Raw genomic sequence first — 22368 nt, forward strand, 5'->3', positions numbered from 1 at the left:
GGACCTGCTTGACAAAACGCCACTGGGGTAGGTTGGCAACGAGATAGGTTTCCTGATACGGAGCACTTGGCAGACCGAACCCCTTGTACAGACGCAGTGACATGATGCTGCAGCGTCCATGCTTTGGCCGCACAAGTCACCATATTGTCTGAATGGCAAGCTTGGTGGATGCGCACTTCTTTAAAGTGTGATCTCAGCACAGCCTCTAAAACAATTCTCTCAACATTTGTGTATGCTACATGAAACCTTCTGAAACTCTGAAAAGCGGAAAGATTATCTATTTGTACTTTTACTCTTTACAGATTCCGCTGTGATATTAATGTTACAGTAACAAACTCTGTATGTTTTCGCGAAGAATCGTGTCGTTAACAGCATTCATAACGTGCCGTAGTAGCTTGGTATCCGTTGCGTCCGTGTAATGGGTGTAGATGACTTTTCCCGGATTCTTATTGAGGCGTTCAAACCGGTTGCGGAAATATACTTTGGTATCATTCAGGCTTGTATCGTCGCCTGCAAAATCCGTGAAGAATTTCGATACGGGAGACGTTAAAATTTTTCGACTGAATACGTCGATCTTGTTCAAGAATAAAATCATCGATGTGGCTTTGAACCATTGCGAATTGCATATAGAGTCAAACAACATGAGAGCCTCATGCATTTGGTTCTACCGTGACACACACAGGTTATAAGAGGTTGAACAATGCCCCAGGTAGCCATTCGGAAATAAAAACTTACAGAATCTTTGTCTTCTACTAAGCAGGCATCGTATCCACTGATAGCCACAGTAAAAAGCACAGCGGTTACATTTTCAAAGCAATGAATCCTGTACGGACATGGTAATGAATTAGGCAAAAAAAGTTTTAGTCAGCCACACATGCATTATGTTACGTTACCATTTCTTGCGTTCACTTCGTTGACCACCGACATCGAACATTCTATAAGTCAACGCTCCTTCTTTGAAAACTGTCTCTGCAATACCCGTCGTCTTCACTCGACTTCGAATAATATCCTCATCTGTGGGTGTGTAACCTGCCATAAACAACCTGTCTACTTGATTGAAAAAGCTGGTTCACCCAAATAAAAAAAAAAGGCGTCAGGGTTAGGGGTGTTACAATGGGGTGATACGCAATCGACACTTACATGTTGGCATTGTCGTCCAAAGCATAGCTGCTGCCATGACCATACGCCGCTTGAACACCTTGGTCGTTCCACAGTGTTTTGATTGGCTCCAGTAGATGGGCTGGATAGGGTTTCCCTCGTTCGATCGCCGGGACGTCTCGAAATAAAGGGACGAGTTCAGCATGATGATCGTTTTGCAGCGGGATACCCAAATGGTCCATCGCCTCTAGTATGTTCTGCATTGACATCATGACATTTTCAAATACCACCCCTCGAAACGTCTCTCGTTCGTCGTCTGTGAAGTGATGCGCATGAATCAATCGCATTTGCTTCAATATCGTGGATTTGCCCGATTCTCCGGCGCCTAGAAACCGTTGAAGTATTAGTCATGCAGACGACGAAGAATGCATCTCCCATGTGGAACTACCCCTTGAATGGGCCTTACCTAATAACAATAATTTGACTTCGCGTGCCATACGATACTTTTCTTCTTTGAGCGCCGAGTCAATGGCCTTCGATCGAGCCGTGGTTGGAGAAGGGGTGGATGCGCAGCTACCCATGTGTGTGGATTATTATGCAGTATGTTGTGCTATGCAGAGAGAAAGAAAATTGTCCGTGCTCGATGCTGGTGGAATTCAAGGAATGGAGGATGTTGGAGGAGCAGGAATGAGTGGAGACAGTGTGCTATGAGAAAGAAAAAGGCGAACTGGGAGATTGTCCAGGCGAGTGTTTTTTTCTTTTTAACAAAAAAAAAAAACGGGCAATTAAGATAAGTATTTTGTTTTACCATGGCGGTCTTCACGTGGAGTTTAAACGCTTGTCATTCGGTATATTATTTCTCCTACCTCTTTACAGTGTAAGGTATGGAGCCTTGCTTGCTCTCTCAAAATAACACTGCTCACTCTGTCATGTATGGGCTGCACCACTCAGCTTGACAAAGGAAGAAACTGCCATCAGCTATGACCTCCGGAGTTGTCACCATGTCATGTCCGCGATAATGACCACAGGAGAGTCCGAACATGTAGATAAACTATCACATTAGCTTTCAACTGTCACGATCAGGTTTTCTTTTTTAATTCGAGGCTTCTATGGCCTATGACATATGCAGAAAATGTAACATCACTAAACCCTTTGTGGGTTCATTTTTCTCGGGCAACGAATCGAGTCGAAAGCCGATGGCGCCTTACCCGTCCCTTTTTAAATGCATTCTCCAAAAGAGCGGTCAACATAATAGCGATCGACACTGCAGCCCTCTCCACATTTTCACTTCTACACTTTCTCAGCTGCATCGCATCACTTGCACACGTACGGGCACTTCATACACAAAGTTCATTGTGGATGGATGGCCAGGAGGAACCTCCATTGCCATTCACTATCACGAAGGGGCGATGTCTTCCTACGGATCCACTACCATATGTGGTAAAGTACTTCTTTTCATCTCAGAGATCCCAACCTCAGCTCCTATTAATGTATATTGCTGAGAACCCAGCTCAGCTCAGCTCAGCTACAATGTTTGGCGTTACAAATGTACATTTTTATCATGTGTTGTTATGCAACACCATTTGCTTATGATACATAGGGATTTAAAACTACAAAACATGGGAACCTACACCTTCCACCGCCAAGCACCTGTTCGCTTGCCTACTTCCAAGCGAACCATAAGCACAGCGCCACTTGACACCATGAGAAGAACGCCAACCATGGTGATACAGCTTGTGAAGCTGGAGGGTAACTTGCTGACTGACGACGAACCATTCCGAATAAGTGCTCCAGCCACCGGGGTCCCAACTAGAGTACCTAATCCACGCAGCATGTACAAAAATCCATTGATACTGGCGAAATGCTGGACACCGAAGATCTCGGCCAATACCGTTGGAAACAAAGACACATAGACACCGGCTGTGACACCATAAATGATAGTGAACACAATGAAGATGGCTGAAACATTGGCGCCACTACCAAGTACGCTGGATGGAAGCCAAAGTGCAAGGATCGAAATGGAGCTGATCAAGGTGCAGATCAGTAAAATATTGAGTCGCCCATAGCGATCGGCAGCATGGCCAAGAACCACCTTTCCAGCTGCACTGAGACCATTGCTCATGGCGATGAAATTGGCTCCAGCCACAGCGCTGAAACCCAGAGCTCTGGCATAGGAGGAGAAGAAATAAATCGGGGTATAGTAAGCAGCAGCTTGAAGAGTAGCAGCTGCTGCTTTGATCATGAACAGGCGACTACGAGCAATGTTCCAATTGACCAGCGGGATTTTAAATTTGTTTTGAGCGTTCATTTCATTGCGACGTTGACTTTCTGGATCCCACTTTAATACAAAGGCCGAACCACAGATGAGGATGAAAGAGACGCCACCCGTTATTCGAAGCGTGGTTCTAAATCCAAATGCGCTGTTGAGCGCTCGCAAGGTAGGTGCCCACACCAGTCCACCCACACCTGTTCCACTGAGAGCAATGCCCAACGCCAGGCCGCGTCGTTTGTTGAACCAAGCAGGGGCCACCGTCACCGAGGGGATGTACGTAAGGCATGTCCCGCACCCTAGCAGCACACCTTGCGCGAGGATGAAGTGCCAGAGTTGTGTACCGAAGGACGCAAAAACATTGCCAGCAGCGAATAGCGTCCCTCCCAACAGAGTGACTCTGCATGGACCATATGTCTTGGCCCATGCCGATGCGAAGGGAGCTCCAATGGTCATCAACGATACTCCCAGTGTTCCAATGAGATCAATTTGCGCTGGACTGACACCTTGAAAGGGTCCTCCTAACGTTTCGTACAATTCCTGATACACACCGAACGCAAAATTTAATCCACATCCAGTGAAAGTCAATGTGAAAGCTGCCATAACGGTTAACACGGCCTGTCTGTTGATGTACTTTTTAGTATTTTTCCAATGCTACGTTGATTTGGATGGCTCGTCCCTCACCTTTTCAGTTGTAGAACCGTATAAGTCGGTAGAGTCGACACTTCGGCGTTGGAAACATGGTCGTCGGTCCCGAGATCGGATGACAATGGAATGGCATGGAGACTAGGATCAGACATTCTGGAAGCAATGCAATTTCAAGTCCAAAGGTGTATGAGAGGCCGCTGGTTCATACAAGCTTGTAACAGCTGGAAAATCCAAAAGTTATATACTGTAACGGCTATGAAGGGTATAAAAAAAGGGCTTGCCCAAATTAGATAAATATTCAGATGGAGTCGGAACCTTGTCCTGCCACATCTTCCTCAACTAACCAAGCTTACATCATCATAGCATCCTCAATAGAACCTGCTAATGGCATTACGGACAGCTCAAACCCCTTCAGGTGACGATGAAGACACCCGTTTACTGACGCTCTCCTCTAAATGATGCTGACATCTAGAACTCTTAACCTAAAACTATGCCATGGGCGGAGGAAGATAGACTTTGTCCATGACTCAATCCGACATAAAGCTCAAGTCATGCTTCCATTGAAAAGATCGAGTGCTGATCCGTAAGCCTCATCTTTGGAAATACAGTTTTACCATGCGGACGTTCCCGGAGGAGAAGTCAGCATGGTAGAACGTGTGAGAAATTTCATAGCCCAATTTTCAAACACTAGAAATCATTTACGTATACCTTGATTTTGATCTTACAAACTGGACTTGTTAAAGAATAGTATTCAAGAAACCCTTTACCAGTAAAATATAACCGGTCAAGGCATTAGAGTGGAGCCTCTGTTGCAGCTTATTTTATGGATGTATAGGATGGGTCCACTCCTTTTGTCTTCGCATTATTTTGGGTACTGCTTTATTTTATTCGTTAGCTATGTCCACCAGGTTAAAGTACATCATATTCCATTATTAATACTTCTTGTAAAAATGGTTCATATCATTGTTAACCATACACTTGATTGATGCCTATGTAGTGTGTCGCTCTCAAAAATTTTGGGTCAGTGTTCTTCACTGACTTAAGGGCTAATCTTTTTCCAAGCAGGCTCCGCTATACCTAGGTCATGTCTGCCAGTCCAAAATGGCCAAGGTACGCAACAGTTGCATTAGCTTGCTGACCCCGAAATATAAACTGTAGCAAGTCTGACATGCTCTACTTTCTTTCCACAGGTCCCAATCTAAACGGTCCTTGAACAGCCCTGAATTGAACGTCAATGACGACGCAGATCAAAATATATCGTCGAGCAGTTCACCCAGCATGAACCCGAATTCGTTAACATCCATGCGTAAAAAGGCGGCACAGATGCTAAGCACTGATAACCTGAGATCCATATCACAACTACCAGACGGTGAGAGTGAGCAGGATTGGGTTACCGTGAACTGTGAGTGCTTTTATGAATCCATGCATCACATATAGTCTATCGCTTATCATGCCAACTTTTATCTGCAGTGCTGGAGTTCTTTCAACATATTATGGCACTCTATGGAACGATATCAAGCTACTGCACGCCGTCCTTATGTCCCTCCATGACAGCAGGACCCAAGTAAGTAGCCTAAGCTTGCGGTCATGCTGTAGATTGGGTAACTCACCATGTTGCAGTTACGAATTCTTTTGGGCTCAGGATGGTAAAAAGCCGATCAAAGTATCAGCGCCTCATTATACGGAGCTTCTCCGCTCTTGGGTCATAAGGAGTCTACAAGATGATCACCTCGTACCAGACCACCCCGGCAAGTATCTAAGCTATTGATCTATGTAGTATCCAGGCAGGCTTGCTAATTTAATGGACGTTCACAGGTGAAGAATTCAGCAAAGACTTTATGAAGAAAATCTCGCCTATTTACAAGCGACTGCTTCGCATTTATGCCCACATTTACCATTCTCATTTGGAACAAATCCAAGCACTGGATGAACGACTGGCTTTCGACATAAGTTGCAAACATTTTATAGTATTTTCCAAAGAATTTTCCCTCATTGATCAAAACTCCTTAGCCCCGCTGTCTGATCTCATTGCATCATATGCCATTTAGGCATACCATGCGTTTATCTCATGTACATACAACCTTTGACCTTTTTCTTTCTTTGTGTTAAGGAATGACATACCGTAATATCCTTAAACATGATCAGGTGTTACGCTGGTTGTTCTTCATTTTTGGGTTTTCTGGGAGAGGGGATAACCTACCCACCGAAAGGGGGAAGGTCAATGAAAGTATTGAATTTGCTCCCTGTGGCAGATGAATAGACTACCACCACCACCACCACCACTGGGGATATTGGACGTCGGTAGAAAGCGAATGTGTATCAAAAACCTGCATATCTATAAGTCCTCCTGATTTCCATCTGAAAAATGGGTAGAAGGTGCCGAATGAGCCGGTACGAATGCAAGCGGCATACCCATTTTATGAAATTTCAACCACACAGGACTACGGCTACTTACTTTTTCTGTTTCCTTTTGGCACCAGCGAATTCTTGTCGACACCCTCACCTACGGTTTTTAGAATTTTCGACGACAAATACTGTAGGAATTCGTAAACATCCCGCCATAGTGTTATTAGAATATTGCAACCTCTTTTGTACCAGACACTTCGCCCCCTTACAGCTCCGCCTTTTTCTCCCTTTTGCCTTTTCTCACAAGAAAGGTTTGCTCCGTAATTACTTTTGCAAATAGATTTGTAAAAAGATCAGTCATACAAGCGACTCTTTTATTTTCCTGATTCTTTTTTTTTTGGGGTCGCCAGCTATCTTCTTCTTTCCGATTTGCAGTCGCTCTGTTTCACTCCTCCATACATTCCTTGTACGGCCGATAATACCCACATAGGAGACAGGCCACTGATCACTTTCCTTCCTCTCGGCTTATGCAACAATGACAGGCAGTACTCCAATCGACTTCGTTATTGGATTCTTAGTATCGCTAGGTGCAAGCACACTGAATGCGTTAGGATTGAATCTTTTAAAACTGGATCACGTTCGAAACGCAAAAAAACTAGATACAGAACAGCGACATGATTGTGGTCGTCCAATGTGGCATTTTGGCCTGTATTTGTACATCGCTAGTCAACTGATTGGCAGCACCATTGCACTGAGTAAGTTGAACCATCATTCCTCAAAATCAGCCAGGCAGGCCCTAAATGAATAGCTACTAACGCACCCTTTCATAGACTATCTCAAAACTCAGGTATACATACTTGTCCGAAGCATAGTGTAGTCATCTTAACGTACTGACCATTGTGTTCTTATTTACTCTTGATTGAAACAGTGGGTTGCTCCCCTGGGTAGTGCGGCCCTTATTTTCAACTTCATATTTGCAAAAATGCTGGTCGGCACAAATATTGAGCGCAAGGATATTCTTGGCACATTTGTAGTCGTAGCCAGTGTTATATGGATTGTTGTATTTGGAGGCATCAACGGCGGCGATGATCGTAAGTGTTTATTTCATTTCATTTGATTTGAGCCTGACCAACCTTTCTATTTCATTCTCTAATTGATCTTTACCCTGCCGCAGCCGAAGCAAACCTCTCCTTAGACTCTCTCAAAGCACTTTACCTACGGCCATTATTTGCAGTATACTTTGGAATCTTGAACCTCATCACGTTGACCGGATTAGTCTTCTCCATCTATGCTTCCTGGCTTATTTCAAATGATCGACGACGAAGTAGATTATACATTCTTCGAGACCTCCCTAACGACACCATGAAGAAACTGGTTGGAATATGTATGAGCATTGTCGGTGGACTGCTCGCTTCAGAGACTTTACTACTTGCCAAGAGCGGGTAAGTGTAGCTTTGATCAATGTCTTTCTAGATATTCCCGTCTCGTTTCTAAAGTATCCCATTTTTCTCAGGGTCAAGCTATTTGTCATTTCTGTATCGACCGGTGACAACCAGTTCACCGACTCTATTAGCATCTTCATTCTAATCGCATTGTTAGTAACTGCTATATTACAAGCAAGTATCTAACTACTATCAGTGAATGTTTCTCTACCATTTTCGAAGTTTTCTAACCCACATTTACTACCTCGAATGTTGATATTGTTTCTCAATCGCCTCTTTAGGTATACTGCTTAAACACAAGCTTGAAGCTTCACTCTTCCATGGTGGTTGTTCCCACTTTCTATGGAACATACACCTGTATGGGCTTGATCAATTCAATGATTTACATGGATGAAATTGGAACTTATCCAGCATGGGCCATCGTTCTCGTCCTTATCGGAGTTGCCTTCCTCATTTATGGAGTTATGTTATTGAGTGCAGAGAAAACCGAAAAACCAGTGGAAGAGCAAGTCGCCGTGACTGAGACGCATATTCGAGGCGCTGGCGATGATGAAGAGCTGGGAGACATTCGAACCATACAGCTACCCAATGTACCCGCCACTGCCAAAACGTATATCCCATCCGACTCAACTCGTGGCAAACATATTCGCATGTTTTCAGAAGACCATGATGATTTTGTATTTGATATACCCGAAAGCACTTTGCGCGACTCTGGCGAATCCCTTACCGGCACTTTGCTACGAAAAGATGATAAGGGCAGAATCATTGTTGATTCCACTAACACTGGATACTTCCGAAGAGGTAGCAAAGCCAAGCTTAAGGGCGTCAAAGGAGTGGCTTCTGGGTTTCGATCCATGCTCAATCCTCAGCGATACAAGAATATCGATAAATCCTCCCCTCGCCCTTCCACCACCATCCCCATGGAAGTTTCTGCACCTGATTATGACCAAATAGAGACTACATCTACCAGCTATACAGTCGCTCCTCATGTTGTCGAAAATGGGAGCCATGTATCACCTGGACTAGATGATACTCTACGACGAAGGAATCCAACCGATGCAGTACCAGAACAAGATGCTTATAGGGCATCCGATCTCCACCTTGACATGTTGGCACACCCTTTACCATCCGCCAACACTAGTCCAACCCCATCTCATATTACTGGCGATCATGTCATTAAAGGTTAAATTTAAATTACTCGCTCTTTGTCCATATTTATAGCTGCTGTACAGTCCTATGAGAAATAATTTGCGCGCTTATACCATACAAGTTTAAGCTCCTTATCAAATGTTGAACTCTGCCAAAATGAAGTAAAACAGGTTTTTATCTTCCAGTATCGTGTAGAAGCCTCTATTTTATATTGCATGGGTGTATATTGCAGTGGGTATGTAAGCTTCCATTTTATTGGATCTGATGGACTTGCGTCAGCAACTGCTGGAACCAAGCATTCCCCACCATCTCCAGTGAATACACGGCAAAAGAAGCCTACTTTATTCCAACCTATACAGCAGTGTCTTCGCCCTTATTATGCTTGTGAGCTGGATATTATGAGAATGGTTGAAAGGTTATCTCATCATCACGTCTTGATTTTTGAAAATTGTTCGCACAGTCTGGTAACCTGATACCAATGCAAGCAGAAATCTGTATTGGATCGCACATTTGGTGTGGACAGGTGAAGGCCAGCAAATTTACAATGCGCCACAGCCGGTGTAGCAACCTCAACATAATTGCTGCTACAATTTTGTTCTCTCCCTTATGAGGTATTGAGATCACTTTATGCTAGTCGGTAGGGCAATTTTCATAACATAACAGGCAAGCAAAATTTATTCAAACTGGAATGCACAGATCCCAGCTCTCGTGCGTTATCGAAACCCGTACGCTTATAATAAACGTAGTAGTATTACATGGAGTTGTTGTACATTTGATTTTATAAGCTGGTAGCAGTCTGTTAGGAAATCAGGGCAAGTGGTCTGAGCCACGCATCCAACTTATCGCTCACCTGACCTGACGGGGCAGCACTGACCAAGACCAACGGTTGGTCAGAGAGCTATTACTTGCCTTGTCCCTTTACATTTCTCCCCAAGCAAGTGAATGAATCTGACCCATTCACCGTCTTCTCCACACGATGCCTCGGGCCTTCTATTTGCTGGATTCAACCAGGTTCGTCCTAATCCTCTCATTTAAGCATTATTCTCCGCTACTGACGCTTCATGTCGCAGGACTTTGGTTGCTTCGCTGTAGGCTTGCGTAATGGCTTCCGTGTGTTTAATGCTGACCCTTTGGTCCAGCAAACAAGGAAAGGTAAGATCCTACACCTGTAGCCTATGGTGGGTTCCAGCTCAACCAACGTTTTTTTTGGGGGGTCACCCTTACAGAGTTCGACGACGGAGGTGTGTCGATCGTAGAGATGCTCTATCGTACCAATTATCTCGCTTTGGTAGGAGGCGGTAGAAATCCAAGATACCCTCCCAATCGAGCTATCATCTTCGATAACATTAAAGGCAAATCGGTGGTTGAGCTCGAGTACAAAAGTGATGTGCGGAATGTGAAGCTTAGAAGAGACAGGCAAGTGACTAGGGCAAATCATAGACTTCCTTGGCAAGCAAGCTATGCTAAATATGTTGTTTCGTAACAGGCTTGTTGTGGTCACTGCAAACAAAGTGTTTGTCTATCTTTTCAGCCTTAATCCTCAAAAACTTCATACGTTTGAAACCATTGATAACCCAAATGGTAAGTTTTCCCGAATGAACATGACGACGTTGGACAAATGTCGTGGGTGGCTAAAATTTGTCCCTTTGTCGACCTCAGGTTTGGTGGCTCTCTCTCCGTCTCAAGAACATGCCATCTTGGCTTTTCCTGGTCGTCAACAAGGCCACATCCAAGTGGTTGATCTGAACAAGATCAACTCTACCACCGCCGTCCTATCCTCCAATAACAACGCTCTCAAAACGATGCAGTCAACCACCACCAACGTCAGTATTATTGCAGCCCACTCTGGACAATTGAGTTGTCTGGCTATGAACTTTGATGGAACGAAATGTGCAACTGCCAGTGAGAAAGGAACGTTGATACGGATATTCGATACAGCGACAGGTCAACTCCTGAACGAACTTCGTAGAGGCATGGATAGAGCCGAAATATATTCCATCGCATTCAACAAGGAGTCGACGCGGATCTGTGTCTCGTCTGATAAAGGAACCATTCATATCTTCAACTTGGATGCTTCTGTTGTCACTTCTGCTGAACGTACACCACGTGGCCCAACGTATGGAGAAGTCACCACTAGCACCTCTTCCACCCCTCAAGGATTCACTCACAGTGGTAACCGCGGCAGCAGTTTTCGATTTATGAAAGATTTATTGCCAAAGTATTTTTCGAGCGAATGGAGCTTTGCCCATGCGAAAATATCGTCCGAAACTCGCTGTGTCGTTGGATTTGGAGAGCAAAAGAATAGTATCATTGGTAAGAAGGAATGCTGGTTATTTTTGCAACTGTTTATGGAATTTTGACCCCATTTCATTTGGTAGCATTATGTGCGGATGGTGCGTGTTACAAGTTCTTGTTTGATCCAAGAAAAGGCGGAGAATGCTCTAGGGAAAGCTATGAGCGGTTTTACTCTCCTTTTGACGACGACTGATAGATTCTCCAATATTATATTCCCCCTCCATGTTACCTTCGGCTGTTATTTTCCCACCTGTCAATTTATTTTTTTACCAGTAGCTGAACATTGTACAAACCCACAAAGTAAACATTTACGAACCAGAGCCACTTGTGGTGTAGTTTTGAGAAACTGGGAGCTGCTATGATTTACAGTCTGATGGGACCTCTACCTCGGCAGCAAACTCATTCATGCTGCGGAACGTCTGTTGTGGAATTCTAACCTTTCTCCACCTCGCTGCCGGAAGAGCTGTTGTCTCCTCGGCGCGTATGAGTCAAATCACCAGTGCACTGTCCTAATTTAGCTCCTCCCTATATAGTGCGGACACTGGGTTTCTCATGGCCCGGCAAGCAAGCATTCCCTCCATTCCAACATGTCCCTCACCCAACGTGCTACCGACATCTGGCAATCCGCCTCACAATTAACTACAAAAAACAATGTCATTATCGCCGGGGTGTCCGTTGTATCTATCTCCATCGCTGTTAGATGGTATCGTAGACGATATAACGATAGCGCTCCTCCAGGCTACAAAGGCCGAAAGGACTTACCCTACCCCCCTGGTCTCCCAGTGTTAGGAAATGCTCTCCAGTTATCGATCAGCAAAATAATTGCGAACTTCGAAAACTGGGCATGGTAAGCTTTCGATTTGGATGTGTTGACCCTTTGATTTTTATTGATCTGGATTTCCGCAGGGAATACGGTACAGAATATAAAGCTTATGTTGGTCCGTTCCCCATCGTCGTCCTCTCGTCCACCACTGCTATTGATCAGGTCTTCAAGGAACGACCATATAACATCCGTCGCTCCGCCAATACAGAAAAACTCTTTGAGGACTGCAACATCCCCGGGTTGTTCTCAATGGAAGGTATGTCCACATGTTGCCACATATGATATGATCTGCAGTAAAACGCTCATGACAGCCTCTCTCAGGTGAGCGCTGGAGGCATAGTCGTAACTGGATGGCTCCTCAGTTGACTCAAGCAAAGACCAACAAAGCTGGCCCTGTGATGACAAAGCACGTGGTCAGTTTGAGAACAGCATTACAAGAAATTTCAAAGACCATGGAAGAGCTCAACGAGAAATTCTACCCAAGTATCACTTCACAGGAGAGTAGCCATCAAACCAACGTCTTCTATAACCCCAAGGATCTTAAAATCGATATTACGCCGTTCCGCGAGTACGCTTTTTCCGTCATGATTGACTTTGCCTTTGCTCACGGTATGTTGTCACCCACCCTTTTCTGAGTACACGGCTGCGAAACACTAACCATCCCCCCCCCCTCAGAGAACAACACCCATTTCTCGCCTACATTGTTCCAAGATCTCAAAATCGTGTTTGACGTCATCCGTCGTCGCGCCATCACACCTATCCCTTTATACAAATATGGCATACGCGACTCCATGGATCGAAAATATGACCGAACCATCACTGATCTCAAGAACTCTATTAAGCGAATTATCGAGGAATACACACCTGAAGAATTCAAGCAAAACGAAGATAAGATGAGCACTATGCTGGAGTCGCTGTATATCGCCGCACAAGAAGAAGAGAATGAAAAAAGCAATCTGAAAACGGCCACCAAGGCTGCCAAGCGTGTCACCATCGACGACATTGTTGGAAACCTCATCACAGCCATTGTTGCAGGTTATGGTGAGTGAATGCTATGGCAATCACTGGCATGATCTGATCTAATCTAACGGGTATGCTGCTTTTGTAGACACTACCTCTAATTCTTTGTACAATATCGCCTACATGCTAGCCTGTAATCCAGAGGCTCAGAAGAAGCTACAGGAGGAAGCGGATAGCATATTTGGTCCACCCGAGAAAAGGGCCACTATGTCGGCAGAAGAGCTGTCTGCAGTGTTTAATGACGATTACATAAAGCAATTTCCCTACACCAATGCGGTCATTCAAGAAACCAATCGTCTTTTACCTGTCGCTTCTCTGTTGGACGGACAGTTGACAAAGGACTTGGTTATTGACGGTCATTACTACAGAAAGAAGACCGTCTTTATTGCTCTGACCAGAGTAGCAGCTCTACGTTCATGTCCCACGCCAGACCCTTTCAAGTTTAAGCCGGAACGATGGATTGAATGCACTCCAGAGGAACGTCGACTCCATGACAAGATGGCCTGGGGATTTGTAAGTGTTTATGGCGGCTAAATTGAAACAGTCTACATGGTATCTAATTTTCTTTCTGTTTACTCAGGGCGGCGGTCCAAGAGTGTGTCCTGGCAGACATTTGGCAACCATGGAATTGGTTATTGCGTTGGTGGCGGTGTTCACTTTATTTGATATCCAACCAATTGAAAAGCCCTGGACTGCCCCTCACGCCGTAGAGGCTAATCCTACTACATCTTTACTCGATAATGTTCATCTTCGTTATATTCCAAGATATTAGCAGTAGTAAATCCATAAACTGGCAATAAGAGTCCGCTAACACATGAAAGCATTTTGTGGGGCAGCATCGCGGAAATTCAATGGGAGGCAGTCACACTCAGCAAATCCATGACTGAGCAGAAATACCTAAATGATAGACCTCACTCTCTCTTTACTCTCTATAATGAATATCAACCAGCTTTTCAGTGTTAAAGACAAGGTTGTTCTTGTTACCGGTGGATCTCGCGGCATTGGTGAGATGATCGCCACTGTAAGATATAGTTTGCTCTTTCGTCGTATTCCTTAAAGCCAACCGTTGAAACTGACCATGGATTCTTAGGGCTTCGTCCAAGGTGGTGCCAAGGTCTACATCAGCAGCCGGTCTGCTCAGGCCTGTGACGAGGTGAGTAAAGGTGATGGGATAGAGAAATATCTGGTTTCTCTCCTAATGATTATGTTATCTAGGTTGCTGAAAAGCTCAACAAACTCGGCCCTGGCTCTTGTATCCCTATCCCTGCCGACCTCCAAAAGAGCGAAGATGTCAAGAGATTGGCTGCTGAGATTGGCAAGCGCGAGAAGCGTAAGTACCACTCTTATCGTGTGTTCAAAGTGTAGATACTTATATACGGCTTTTTCCAGATCTCGATGTCCTCGTCAATAACGCCGGTGCCACTTGGGGAAGCCCTATTGAAGAATACCCAGACGCTGCTTTCAGCAAGGTTATGAACCTTAACGTCAAGAGCATTTTCACCTTGACTCAAGCGTGAGTGACTCGATCGATGACAGAACTCGCCCAGCTTCTATTAATTAACCCCGTTTTCCATCATTTTCAGCTGCTTGCCTTTGTTGGAGGCCAAGGCTACCGCAGACGTCCCATCCCGTGTCATTAACATCGGATCCATCAACGGTATCAACATCCCTGCCCACGAAACCTATGCCTACTCTGCTTCCAAGGCCGCTGTCCACCAACTTACCAAGCATCTTGCTGGCAAGCTCGGTCATCGTCATATTACCGTCAACGCCATCGCTCCTGGTTCTTTCCAATCCAAGATGATGAAGGAGACCTTGGAGAAGTTCGGTGATATCATTGTCGCTAGTGTGCCCGTTGGTCGTATCGGTAGTCCCGAAGATATTGCCGGTACTGCTATTTACTTGTCATCTCGCGCTGGCCAATATACCAATGGAGCTGTTATTGTTGTTGATGGTGGCGTCATTGTCAGTGCCAAGATGTAAAACAGTTTGCTTACGAGAACAAATATTTTCTTCCATTTAAATGTTGTAATAAAGATATCTTAAACTACCTTACACTCATGTTTGCTGTACGCCGCCGTACATCGAGGCGTGCGAAACACGACAATGCAATGACGCAGGTCAAGTTTATGTTTTGGTTTATATCAATTTTTCCTGATGTAATGTACAAAGAATAACGTCTCAGAGAGAAAAAAAATCTAGGGTCGAGAGATGGTGGTTGTGACGAAAATTACAAGGTGGTATGGAAGGTTTGAATTGGATAATTAGATTCTCAAGAAGAAGAATTGAAAAGAACGTGAGTTGGTAACACATAATACGATCTAGAAACCAGGAGGACTGGTGCGGATGGTCTTCTTGGTGAACTTGGGGACCTTGTGCAGGGACTTGCGGTGACCCTTGCTGTGGCGGCTGAACACAGAGTACTTGTCTCTTGCGAGCATTTCGCTTTCGCGCGGCAATTGCATAGCCTGATCCAATGCTTTGCATTCAACACCTGAGGCCGAAACAGTTGCAATCACGTCGTCAACAGCCTTCAGTCTCTTGCGAACGTTAGCTTTACGAGTGGCCGACATTCTAAAGGGATTTTTCCTGCCATGACAAAAGCCATCAGTATATTCATCAATGCAGTAGTGGAGTATGACAGTTTTTCATCAGTATTACCAGAGGAGACCGCTCTGAGCGACAAAGGTTGAACGGAATGCACCAAACATAACTGGGAGACAATGCGAGTTATTATTGTGTTTTCGGGTTCAAAGGTTTTTGGTCGGTTGGCCCTCCACTTCAATACAACAGTCACATTTTGCTGCAGTGGCTTGTCGGGAGATTGGCCGCCGTTAATCTGGCAAAAGAAGAAGAAAAAAAAAAATTAGCTTTTTAAAGCCTGTTCTCCTTTACCACCATGTCAGCAGCTACTATGACAGACTCAGACATCGTTCTGCCTTTCGGAAAGCAGCTAGCAGCAAACGGTACATTGCATCGTTGTCCAATACATTGCAGCTTGCTTCACCGATCCACTTGCTAATGACTTTCTTTTTGTACTTTTACAGAGAAGAAAACTCGTGATAAAGCTGTTCGCTCTCTCCAGCAATTCCTGTCGTCCAAGGCAGAATTAAGTGAAAAGGACCTCCTTAAGCTTTGGAAGGGTCTTTTCTACTGTACGTTTTTAGTGAATGATTTGAACCTTTGGATAACCTTTGTAGCTGACCGCTTTTCTTCCAATGGATAGGTTTCTGGATGTCGGACAAACCATTGATTCAGCAATCTCTATCAGAGACTCTAGGATCGCTCATCATGAGCTTGCAGCAACAAAATGCAATCGCTTTCTTGGGTGCTTTCTGGCAAATTCACTGTGAGGAGTGGCATGGAATCGATCGTATCCGGTAAGTCCCCTGTTTGTATGTATCGATTTAATATCCTCGCATATAATCTGACCCTACTCCCATCCCAGATTGGACAAATATTATATGCTGCTGAGACGAGTTATATTCTACACATTCAAGTATATCAGTGAGCACAACTGGGATTTAGGCATCATTGATGACTACTCAGAACTTTTGAAAAACGGCCCACTAAAGTAAGCCAACAACAATGCACCGACACAGACCTATTTGATCCGCCTTGTACTTACTTTTCTCTCGCTCATCAGTCCTACAAACAATAAGATCCCCGATTCAATTCGGTTCCATTTGTCCGATATTTATTTAGGCGAACTCGAAAAGGTGGTGAATGCACAACTAGACACATTGGATGAAGATGAAGATATCGAAATTCCAACTACCGAACTGTTGGATGCCTTCATAAATCTTCTTGCTAAGACTCCAAACAAGGTCACAGCAAAGAAGGTCACTGAAAACACTTTTATCCCAATATTGGAAAAGTTTGCCGCCGGTAAGTGTCCGATTCATTCATCTTTCATATTAATCCGGTCTACTCATCCCACTTTTTTTTAGAGCTTTTGTTCGTTGAAAATCAAATACAGCGAGAAGAGAGTGAGGACGAGGATCCAGAGGATGAAAATCGCCCACCTTTCATTTACGATGTTGAGTCATTGGAACAAGCTTTAGGCAAGGCCGCAGAAGACCCCGAAACATACAACCCAAATAGAAAGAAGTTGACTGAACTTCGAAAGCGCTTCAGCGAATTAATACCAGGAGAAGAAGGCGATAGCGACGACGAAGAAGCACCAACCCTTGTTGATGCCTTAGAAGAAGAAGAACTAGAGGATATGGAGGAAGATGATGAGGAAGCAAGGAAGGGTGGATGGACCAATGAGTTCACCGCTGGCGATATCATTGGCGACGAACTCGTAGAAGAAGAGCAACCCAAGGACACGAGAAGAACAAGGAAGGACAATGGATTGCTTGGCGGGAAAATGGTCTCTGTAGATTCCAGCACCATAGATATTAGTGGACTGGAGACCGAAGTAGCGCCATCCGCTGCGGAGGAACCCAAGATAAAAAAGAAGAAGGCCAAGAAGGCTGCTGCCAAGCAACCTGAGGTTGAAGTCGTCGAGGAGGAAGAAGAAGAGATTGCATCTGTTGTTGATGACGAAGACGAGATGGTCACTGCTATCTCCAAGAAGAAGAAGGTGCAGTGGGTTCTTGACCAGAACACCGTCCGCCGTAAGTTTTTTCTTTCGACTCACCTTTGCCTTTAAGATGTCGTACTAAATCCTTGCTTTTCTCAGGCTTTCAAAAACAACGACCAATAACCTCAGTCGCTACTGCTATTGAATCGAAGGTGGCTCGGCCCATGAAATCAGCCATCAAGATCCGTGCGACCGAAAATGGCGATCAGGACGAAGCATCAAAGACCAACGGCCATGCTGCAACCAAAAAGAGAAAGGCTTCAGCTAAAAATGGTGATGCTAAACGTAAAAAGGCTACCGATTTCTTCTGATCTGTTTTGTTAAGTTGAGGGCTGTTCTATTTGACCAAAAGAAGAGAAGAGCATGAAAAAGTAGTGTATGTAACTCGGCGCAGTGTTCTCTACGTCGTCATCGTCTTTGATGGGGCTCCTAATGTGTGTAGGCCCAATTCTAGTCATTCCTTCCCTGTACAAATTACCATAAAACACTCATTAAAGCATGATATCTTCTACTAAAATAGAATTATACGCAATGTGCTGCTGCTCCACGGCCGCCGCCCTACCATCATCAAATTTACCTTAGCGTACTTTTACTTCGCTTAACGTCCCGAAACATCGCAAAATTTCGGCCGGTGTGTATCTTGCATGTCAGAAGATAATCATACGATATGGCCGATACGGCACAGTCTTAAGTGCTATTCCATTGCACAGCATAATCAATGTCGATTCATACTTAGGCAATGCTAAAGGCGCTTGTGGTTTCGTTGACTTGTGATCAGGAACAAGTCAAATTATTCTACTTCTTTCATAAAAGAATTAAGGTTATTCTAAAAAGGAAGTAATTGTTTTTCACTTGAGATATCCATTAGAGTGTTCTCATTCTCTGCCATCAGTTCACTACAAATCCAATTGTTTGACTAAAATCAAGTCACATATCAGACTAAAACATTGCTTGGTCTAGTGACTTCAAGGTTCTCCGGGCTGTAACATTTTTGAATGTTTTCTGTCGCAAGTTGCCATTGACGTCAAAAACAACCTTGCTTGAACTGGCGTTTCTTGCCATGATACATGAGCGTCAAAATTTGAACGCATAAATGTGTCAATATCCGTAGAACGGTTGACAATATCATTCACTGCATTCACGTTGATGCAAGGAATAAACATATCCCATATTTTTACAAAAGTGTAATGCACACCCTTTATTTTGATGAAGCTTTGGGGAGGTATGTCCAATATGGAAACTTCTCCATGTTGAATTCTACCACTTCTTCTCATCAGTAATCACGTTGACCCTCGCATACCATGGTTGCCCTTAACATAGCTCCGTAGGCTCCTGTCAACATCTTGACCCAGCGTCTTTTATAAGGTGTGGTTAATGGTTACTATGCAACATTTAAAGTGAGACGGTTCCATTTCGCGGCAGCCACAGCCCCAGCAATGCTAGTAGATTTTTAGTCAAACGAGTGGCTAAGTTGTTTATTACATCAGCTTGTCGAAGCGATATGCAACGAGGCTCAGTTGTAACGGTAAAACAACAGCCCGGTTCAACTATGCACTTTTCAGATCTAACATACTGCTGTTGGTCTTTTATAAAAAGACCAGACTTGATGATCCGTCGTAGAGCATCACAACCTCGTTCAAGAGACACTTATAATGACCATTGAAAACGCTTCGCTCTTCTCTACCAAACATGCCTATAGCTTTTCTCTTCCTGGCATCACCTTGGAGTCTCGCAAAGTCCTGGAAGAGCTGCTCCTGGACAACCATAAAAAATAGTATGTATCATGATGAAACCCTGTATGAGATGTTGCGCTTTTACTTACCCGCCTATAGTCATATCTTCTTCAACGTGAAGCAATTTCACAATCACAATCCACATATATTGCTTGCTGCCGCTGCATTAGGCGCATCACCAGAGGCATTGAGGAAAATATACGACATCCACATCACGTATCAGAAGCCATTGATTGCTCCCAAGTATGAGATCACTGACCAGAACTTCACGGATTACCTCTTTGAAGATGAAGCCTATAGCTCGTACCTTGCTTTCTTCGATAAGAAACTAGAGACCATGTCCATTGAGGAAGTATTTACCAGCTATGCCATCAAGGAGGCCGTTTTGGACAACTTGTTTGCTGGACTTTTCCACCCTTTGATCCATTTTTGCTATGGCCTTGAATTCTCACAAAAGCTTGTCGCTGCTGAAGGTCTGGCTATGGCTTGCGTTCATGGACAGGACAAAGGGTTCCGCGTACAAGAACTGAATGACATGGAGTACATGCACTTGCAAGGCAAATCCATCAATGACATCTTGGAGGATATTCGCAACGACCCTGTTCTCAAACGTTCCCGAAAGTACGATCCAACTACTGACGGCTTTGGCAATATCTCCAGTCCCGAGGAAAGCAAGAGTTTGCTGAAGCATATTGCACAGTGGCAGGTTGCAGGTAAGGGAGATATATGTGTCATTTCCACCATCTCAAGCATTTTCTAATTTGATTCTAGCCGACGCAGAAGATATTGATGCTAAAATAAAAGAGCTCTATATAGCTTCTGTGGACATCTATGCCGCTTCTCAACGACCTGGAAAGAAGCCTTTACTTGATTTCTACCTCATTCACTTGCTGACCTCCGTCTACTTTGTTCAAATTCTACTACCTTCACTCCATGTCAAAGATCAAGCCAAGCTACTTCGTGCGTATTTTGCAAAGTTTGCTCAGTGGTACGCAGCCCGTGGCTCTCCAAAGTTTGACCGCGCAGTGATTTACAACTACCAGTCGACATCTCCTGCAAAGGAGAATCCATGGTTTGAGGTGTGGGACATGGGTATCAAGAACATGGACTTTCACGTCGTCAAGGTTGTTCGTGCGCTTTCTATGGCCGATGAAATGTTCTCCCCTGAAGGAGATCATTATTATCTCAAAGCCGCTCAAATGACGGTGGAATGCACTGTTCATGGCGACCCACTTATCCATAACGCCTGGACCCGTAAACCCCCTGGTTATGACGAAGCATGGGAATAAGTGGGCTCGTTTTGAAGAAATATATTTCTAGGGTCTTAGCTATGTGTGCTTGTAGCGTCCTTTTTTTTTTTCACTATGTATTCAGACTATTAGCATACCTCTTTTCTATGTAGAACATTTATATTTTTTGACTAAACCCATTCGAATCAATCTCCCTTACGTTCAAATCAAAGGCAATTCATTTCCAGTGAATAGGAAAAATACGGGAATATGAATCACGAATATTTTTCCTTCGGTTGACCACGCTCATGTAGTGTCCTTGTTACCCAAAGTCATGTAGACTCCAAAAATGGACTAGAAGAGTTACTCCTAACAGTAGGTGTTTTATTCTCTCTTTCAATGTTGTTACGCAGGCTTTCTAATAGCTTAATTTTCTTCACTCTTGCATTTTTTGCTTTTCTAACAAACTTAGCAAACTTGGAAGTAAACTCGCTTAGTACAATACAGTAAAGAAGCATGGACAATACAGTAGCCAGTGGGTTATTGTTTGGTAGTAGTATTAGCTGCATGTCACGAGGTAAACACTGAACACCATGTATCGTAAAACTTGCTTTGAAAAGAGCTATAGAAGGCTCAATGATATCGGTGCCGTGCCGTACCGTACCGAGGTCTGACCTTCCATTGACCGCTCAATGGACGGCTCCTCTTACCACCAAGGTATGGTTAACTCCCTGCCGAGTTTCACGTTTGCCGCTGCTCTGATCCGTTCTTCTTCCGTAGACCAAGCCCATGGACTCCCCTATGGCAACAGAGTAATACACTTGAGTCAGGCATCTTGCGATATGCAGGTAAATTCTGTGTTGAGGTTTATGTACACATCAAACATTAAAGCCACCAAGTCACTCCCCCGCGAACGGTGTCTCAAAATGGGCAGCTGCGGGTCAGGGCAGTGCTGGGCGGGGCCGGTGTTGGAAAGAGTATGAGAAAAAAAATTTTTTGCAGGCGGGGCAAGGAAAATGCTGTACGGAATTAAATTGAATAAATCCCTGAAACTTTCCATATTATCAATATGTAAGTGTTCTCTTTAACTCTTCGTTCGAATTTCTAAGCGGTGGGAGTGATTAGAAAAGGTTAGTTGAGTCCGCGGGATGACAGACTTTGGATGGGACTTTTTTTTCGAGGTATGTCACAGACAGAATGCAGACACAACGTCCCATACCGTTTCGTAGTCATCATCAACATCCTCTTGTTGACGGTTACAACGCGAAATATCATATGACTATTCTCCGACGTTATTTGGTTAGGTAATCTCAGCAAGCCACGATAAGGTGTCTCCGAGGAGGCTTTGCTAACTGTGGGGGCAGTATCAAAAAAGTGTGGAGGGGGTGTACAGGTGAGATAGAGCGCTATATTAGAGAAATATGAGAGCGGGTAGGTAGCTGTACACAAGTCATGGGAATGTAAAGTGAAGTAATGGGATACTCTGTATCTGAAATATATAAATTACTGCTACGTACCGCTTTTACTGTCGACACATCAAAGAGCTCTGTGTCCCCGAAAGGCCGCGGAGATCATGGTTTTCGCAAACACTGGATTAGGTGAGAGTGGGGTGTGGAGTTGCCCGAAAAAGTCTGCATCAAAAGCATTCAGCTAGGTTCTATGCAGTCAAAGTATTTTGAAAAGCTGCTATAGAGCTATACCTTATCAACATTTGGCTTTCTTCTAGTG

At 44.3% G+C, this 22368-nt stretch overlaps 11 protein-coding genes across 11 annotated transcripts; 8 read left to right on the plus strand and 3 right to left on the minus strand.

Annotated features, from left to right (window-relative positions):
• Positions 1–253: 253 nt before the first annotated feature.
• On the minus strand, positions 254–1846 carry K450DRAFT_247523 (uncharacterized protein). The gene is made up of 5 exons (XM_051590077.1): positions 1565–1846; positions 1141–1483; positions 894–1064; positions 736–823; positions 254–664 (listed from the first exon to the last, which is right to left on the minus strand). The coding sequence occupies exons 1-5, from the start codon at positions 1677–1679 to the stop codon at positions 323–325; spliced, it is 1059 nt and encodes a 352-aa protein (XP_051443362.1). The 5' UTR covers positions 1680–1846; the 3' UTR covers positions 254–322.
• Positions 1847–2596: 750 nt separating this feature from the next.
• On the minus strand, positions 2597–4351 carry K450DRAFT_247525 (uncharacterized protein). Its single transcript, XM_051590078.1, has one exon. The coding sequence runs from the start codon at positions 3968–3970 to the stop codon at positions 2726–2728; it is 1245 nt and encodes a 414-aa protein (XP_051443363.1). The 5' UTR covers positions 3971–4351; the 3' UTR covers positions 2597–2725.
• Positions 4352–4427: 76 nt separating this feature from the next.
• Positions 4428–6524, plus strand: K450DRAFT_247533 (uncharacterized protein). The gene is made up of 7 exons (XM_051590079.1): positions 4428–4929; positions 5097–5125; positions 5206–5417; positions 5486–5579; positions 5636–5763; positions 5831–6406; positions 6496–6524. Exons 1-6 carry the CDS (start codon positions 4843–4845, stop codon positions 6061–6063), a joined length of 783 nt encoding a protein of 260 aa, XP_051443364.1. The 5' UTR covers positions 4428–4842; the 3' UTR covers positions 6064–6406; positions 6496–6524.
• On the plus strand, positions 6223–6799 carry K450DRAFT_247535 (uncharacterized protein). The gene has a single exon (XM_051590080.1). It carries the CDS (start codon positions 6381–6383, stop codon positions 6699–6701), a length of 321 nt encoding a protein of 106 aa, XP_051443365.1. The 5' UTR covers positions 6223–6380; the 3' UTR covers positions 6702–6799.
• Positions 6525–9014, plus strand: K450DRAFT_247536 (uncharacterized protein). Its single transcript, XM_051590081.1, has 6 exons — positions 6525–7116; positions 7192–7208; positions 7290–7452; positions 7536–7803; positions 7875–7977; positions 8085–9014. Exons 1-6 carry the CDS (start codon positions 6897–6899, stop codon positions 8988–8990), a joined length of 1677 nt encoding a protein of 558 aa, XP_051443366.1. The 5' UTR covers positions 6525–6896; the 3' UTR covers positions 8991–9014.
• Positions 9015–9786: 772 nt separating this feature from the next.
• On the plus strand, positions 9787–11628 carry K450DRAFT_247539 (uncharacterized protein). The gene is made up of 6 exons (XM_051590082.1): positions 9787–9963; positions 10023–10104; positions 10179–10368; positions 10439–10533; positions 10612–11265; positions 11331–11628. The coding sequence occupies exons 1-6, from the start codon at positions 9895–9897 to the stop codon at positions 11438–11440; spliced, it is 1200 nt and encodes a 399-aa protein (XP_051443367.1). The 5' UTR covers positions 9787–9894; the 3' UTR covers positions 11441–11628.
• A 206-nt stretch (positions 11629–11834) lies between these two features.
• On the plus strand, positions 11835–13862 carry K450DRAFT_272972 (uncharacterized protein; the record flags this gene model as incomplete). The annotated part of the gene is made up of 6 exons (XM_051593069.1): positions 11835–12094; positions 12154–12326; positions 12392–12679; positions 12746–13111; positions 13179–13603; positions 13671–13862. The coding sequence occupies 6 exons, from the start codon at positions 11835–11837 to the stop codon at positions 13860–13862; spliced, it is 1704 nt and encodes a 567-aa protein (XP_051443368.1).
• On the plus strand, positions 13854–15152 carry K450DRAFT_247548 (uncharacterized protein). Its single transcript, XM_051590083.1, has 5 exons — positions 13854–14111; positions 14181–14243; positions 14306–14420; positions 14480–14603; positions 14674–15152. The coding sequence occupies exons 1-5, from the start codon at positions 13992–13994 to the stop codon at positions 15071–15073; spliced, it is 822 nt and encodes a 273-aa protein (XP_051443369.1). The 5' UTR covers positions 13854–13991; the 3' UTR covers positions 15074–15152.
• Position 15153: 1 nt separating this feature from the next.
• On the minus strand, positions 15154–15850 carry K450DRAFT_247553 (uncharacterized protein). Its single transcript, XM_051590084.1, has 2 exons — positions 15752–15850; positions 15154–15679 (listed from the first exon to the last, which is right to left on the minus strand). Exons 1-2 carry the CDS (start codon positions 15799–15801, stop codon positions 15412–15414), a joined length of 318 nt encoding a protein of 105 aa, XP_051443370.1. The 5' UTR covers positions 15802–15850; the 3' UTR covers positions 15154–15411.
• Positions 15851–15969: 119 nt separating this feature from the next.
• On the plus strand, positions 15970–18198 carry K450DRAFT_301188 (uncharacterized protein). The gene is made up of 7 exons (XM_051593738.1): positions 15970–16056; positions 16138–16245; positions 16317–16470; positions 16539–16664; positions 16737–16978; positions 17041–17712; positions 17778–18198. The coding sequence occupies exons 1-7, from the start codon at positions 15990–15992 to the stop codon at positions 17987–17989; spliced, it is 1581 nt and encodes a 526-aa protein (XP_051443371.1). The 5' UTR covers positions 15970–15989; the 3' UTR covers positions 17990–18198.
• Positions 18199–19330: 1132 nt separating this feature from the next.
• K450DRAFT_176406 (uncharacterized protein) lies at positions 19331–20700 on the plus strand (the record flags this gene model as incomplete). Its single annotated transcript, XM_051584240.1, is given in 3 exon segments — positions 19331–19452; positions 19511–20117; positions 20134–20700. The coding sequence occupies 3 exon segments, from the start codon at positions 19331–19333 to the stop codon at positions 20698–20700; spliced, it is 1296 nt and encodes a 431-aa protein (XP_051443372.1).
• Positions 20701–22368: the final 1668 nt, after the last annotated feature.

The sequence above is a fragment of the Umbelopsis ramanniana genome (assembly GCF_025399195.1).
Source record: "Umbelopsis ramanniana AG unplaced genomic scaffold K450scaffold_39, whole genome shotgun sequence".
Classification (NCBI taxonomy): Eukaryota; Fungi; Mucoromycota; class Umbelopsidomycetes; order Umbelopsidales; family Umbelopsidaceae; genus Umbelopsis; species Umbelopsis ramanniana.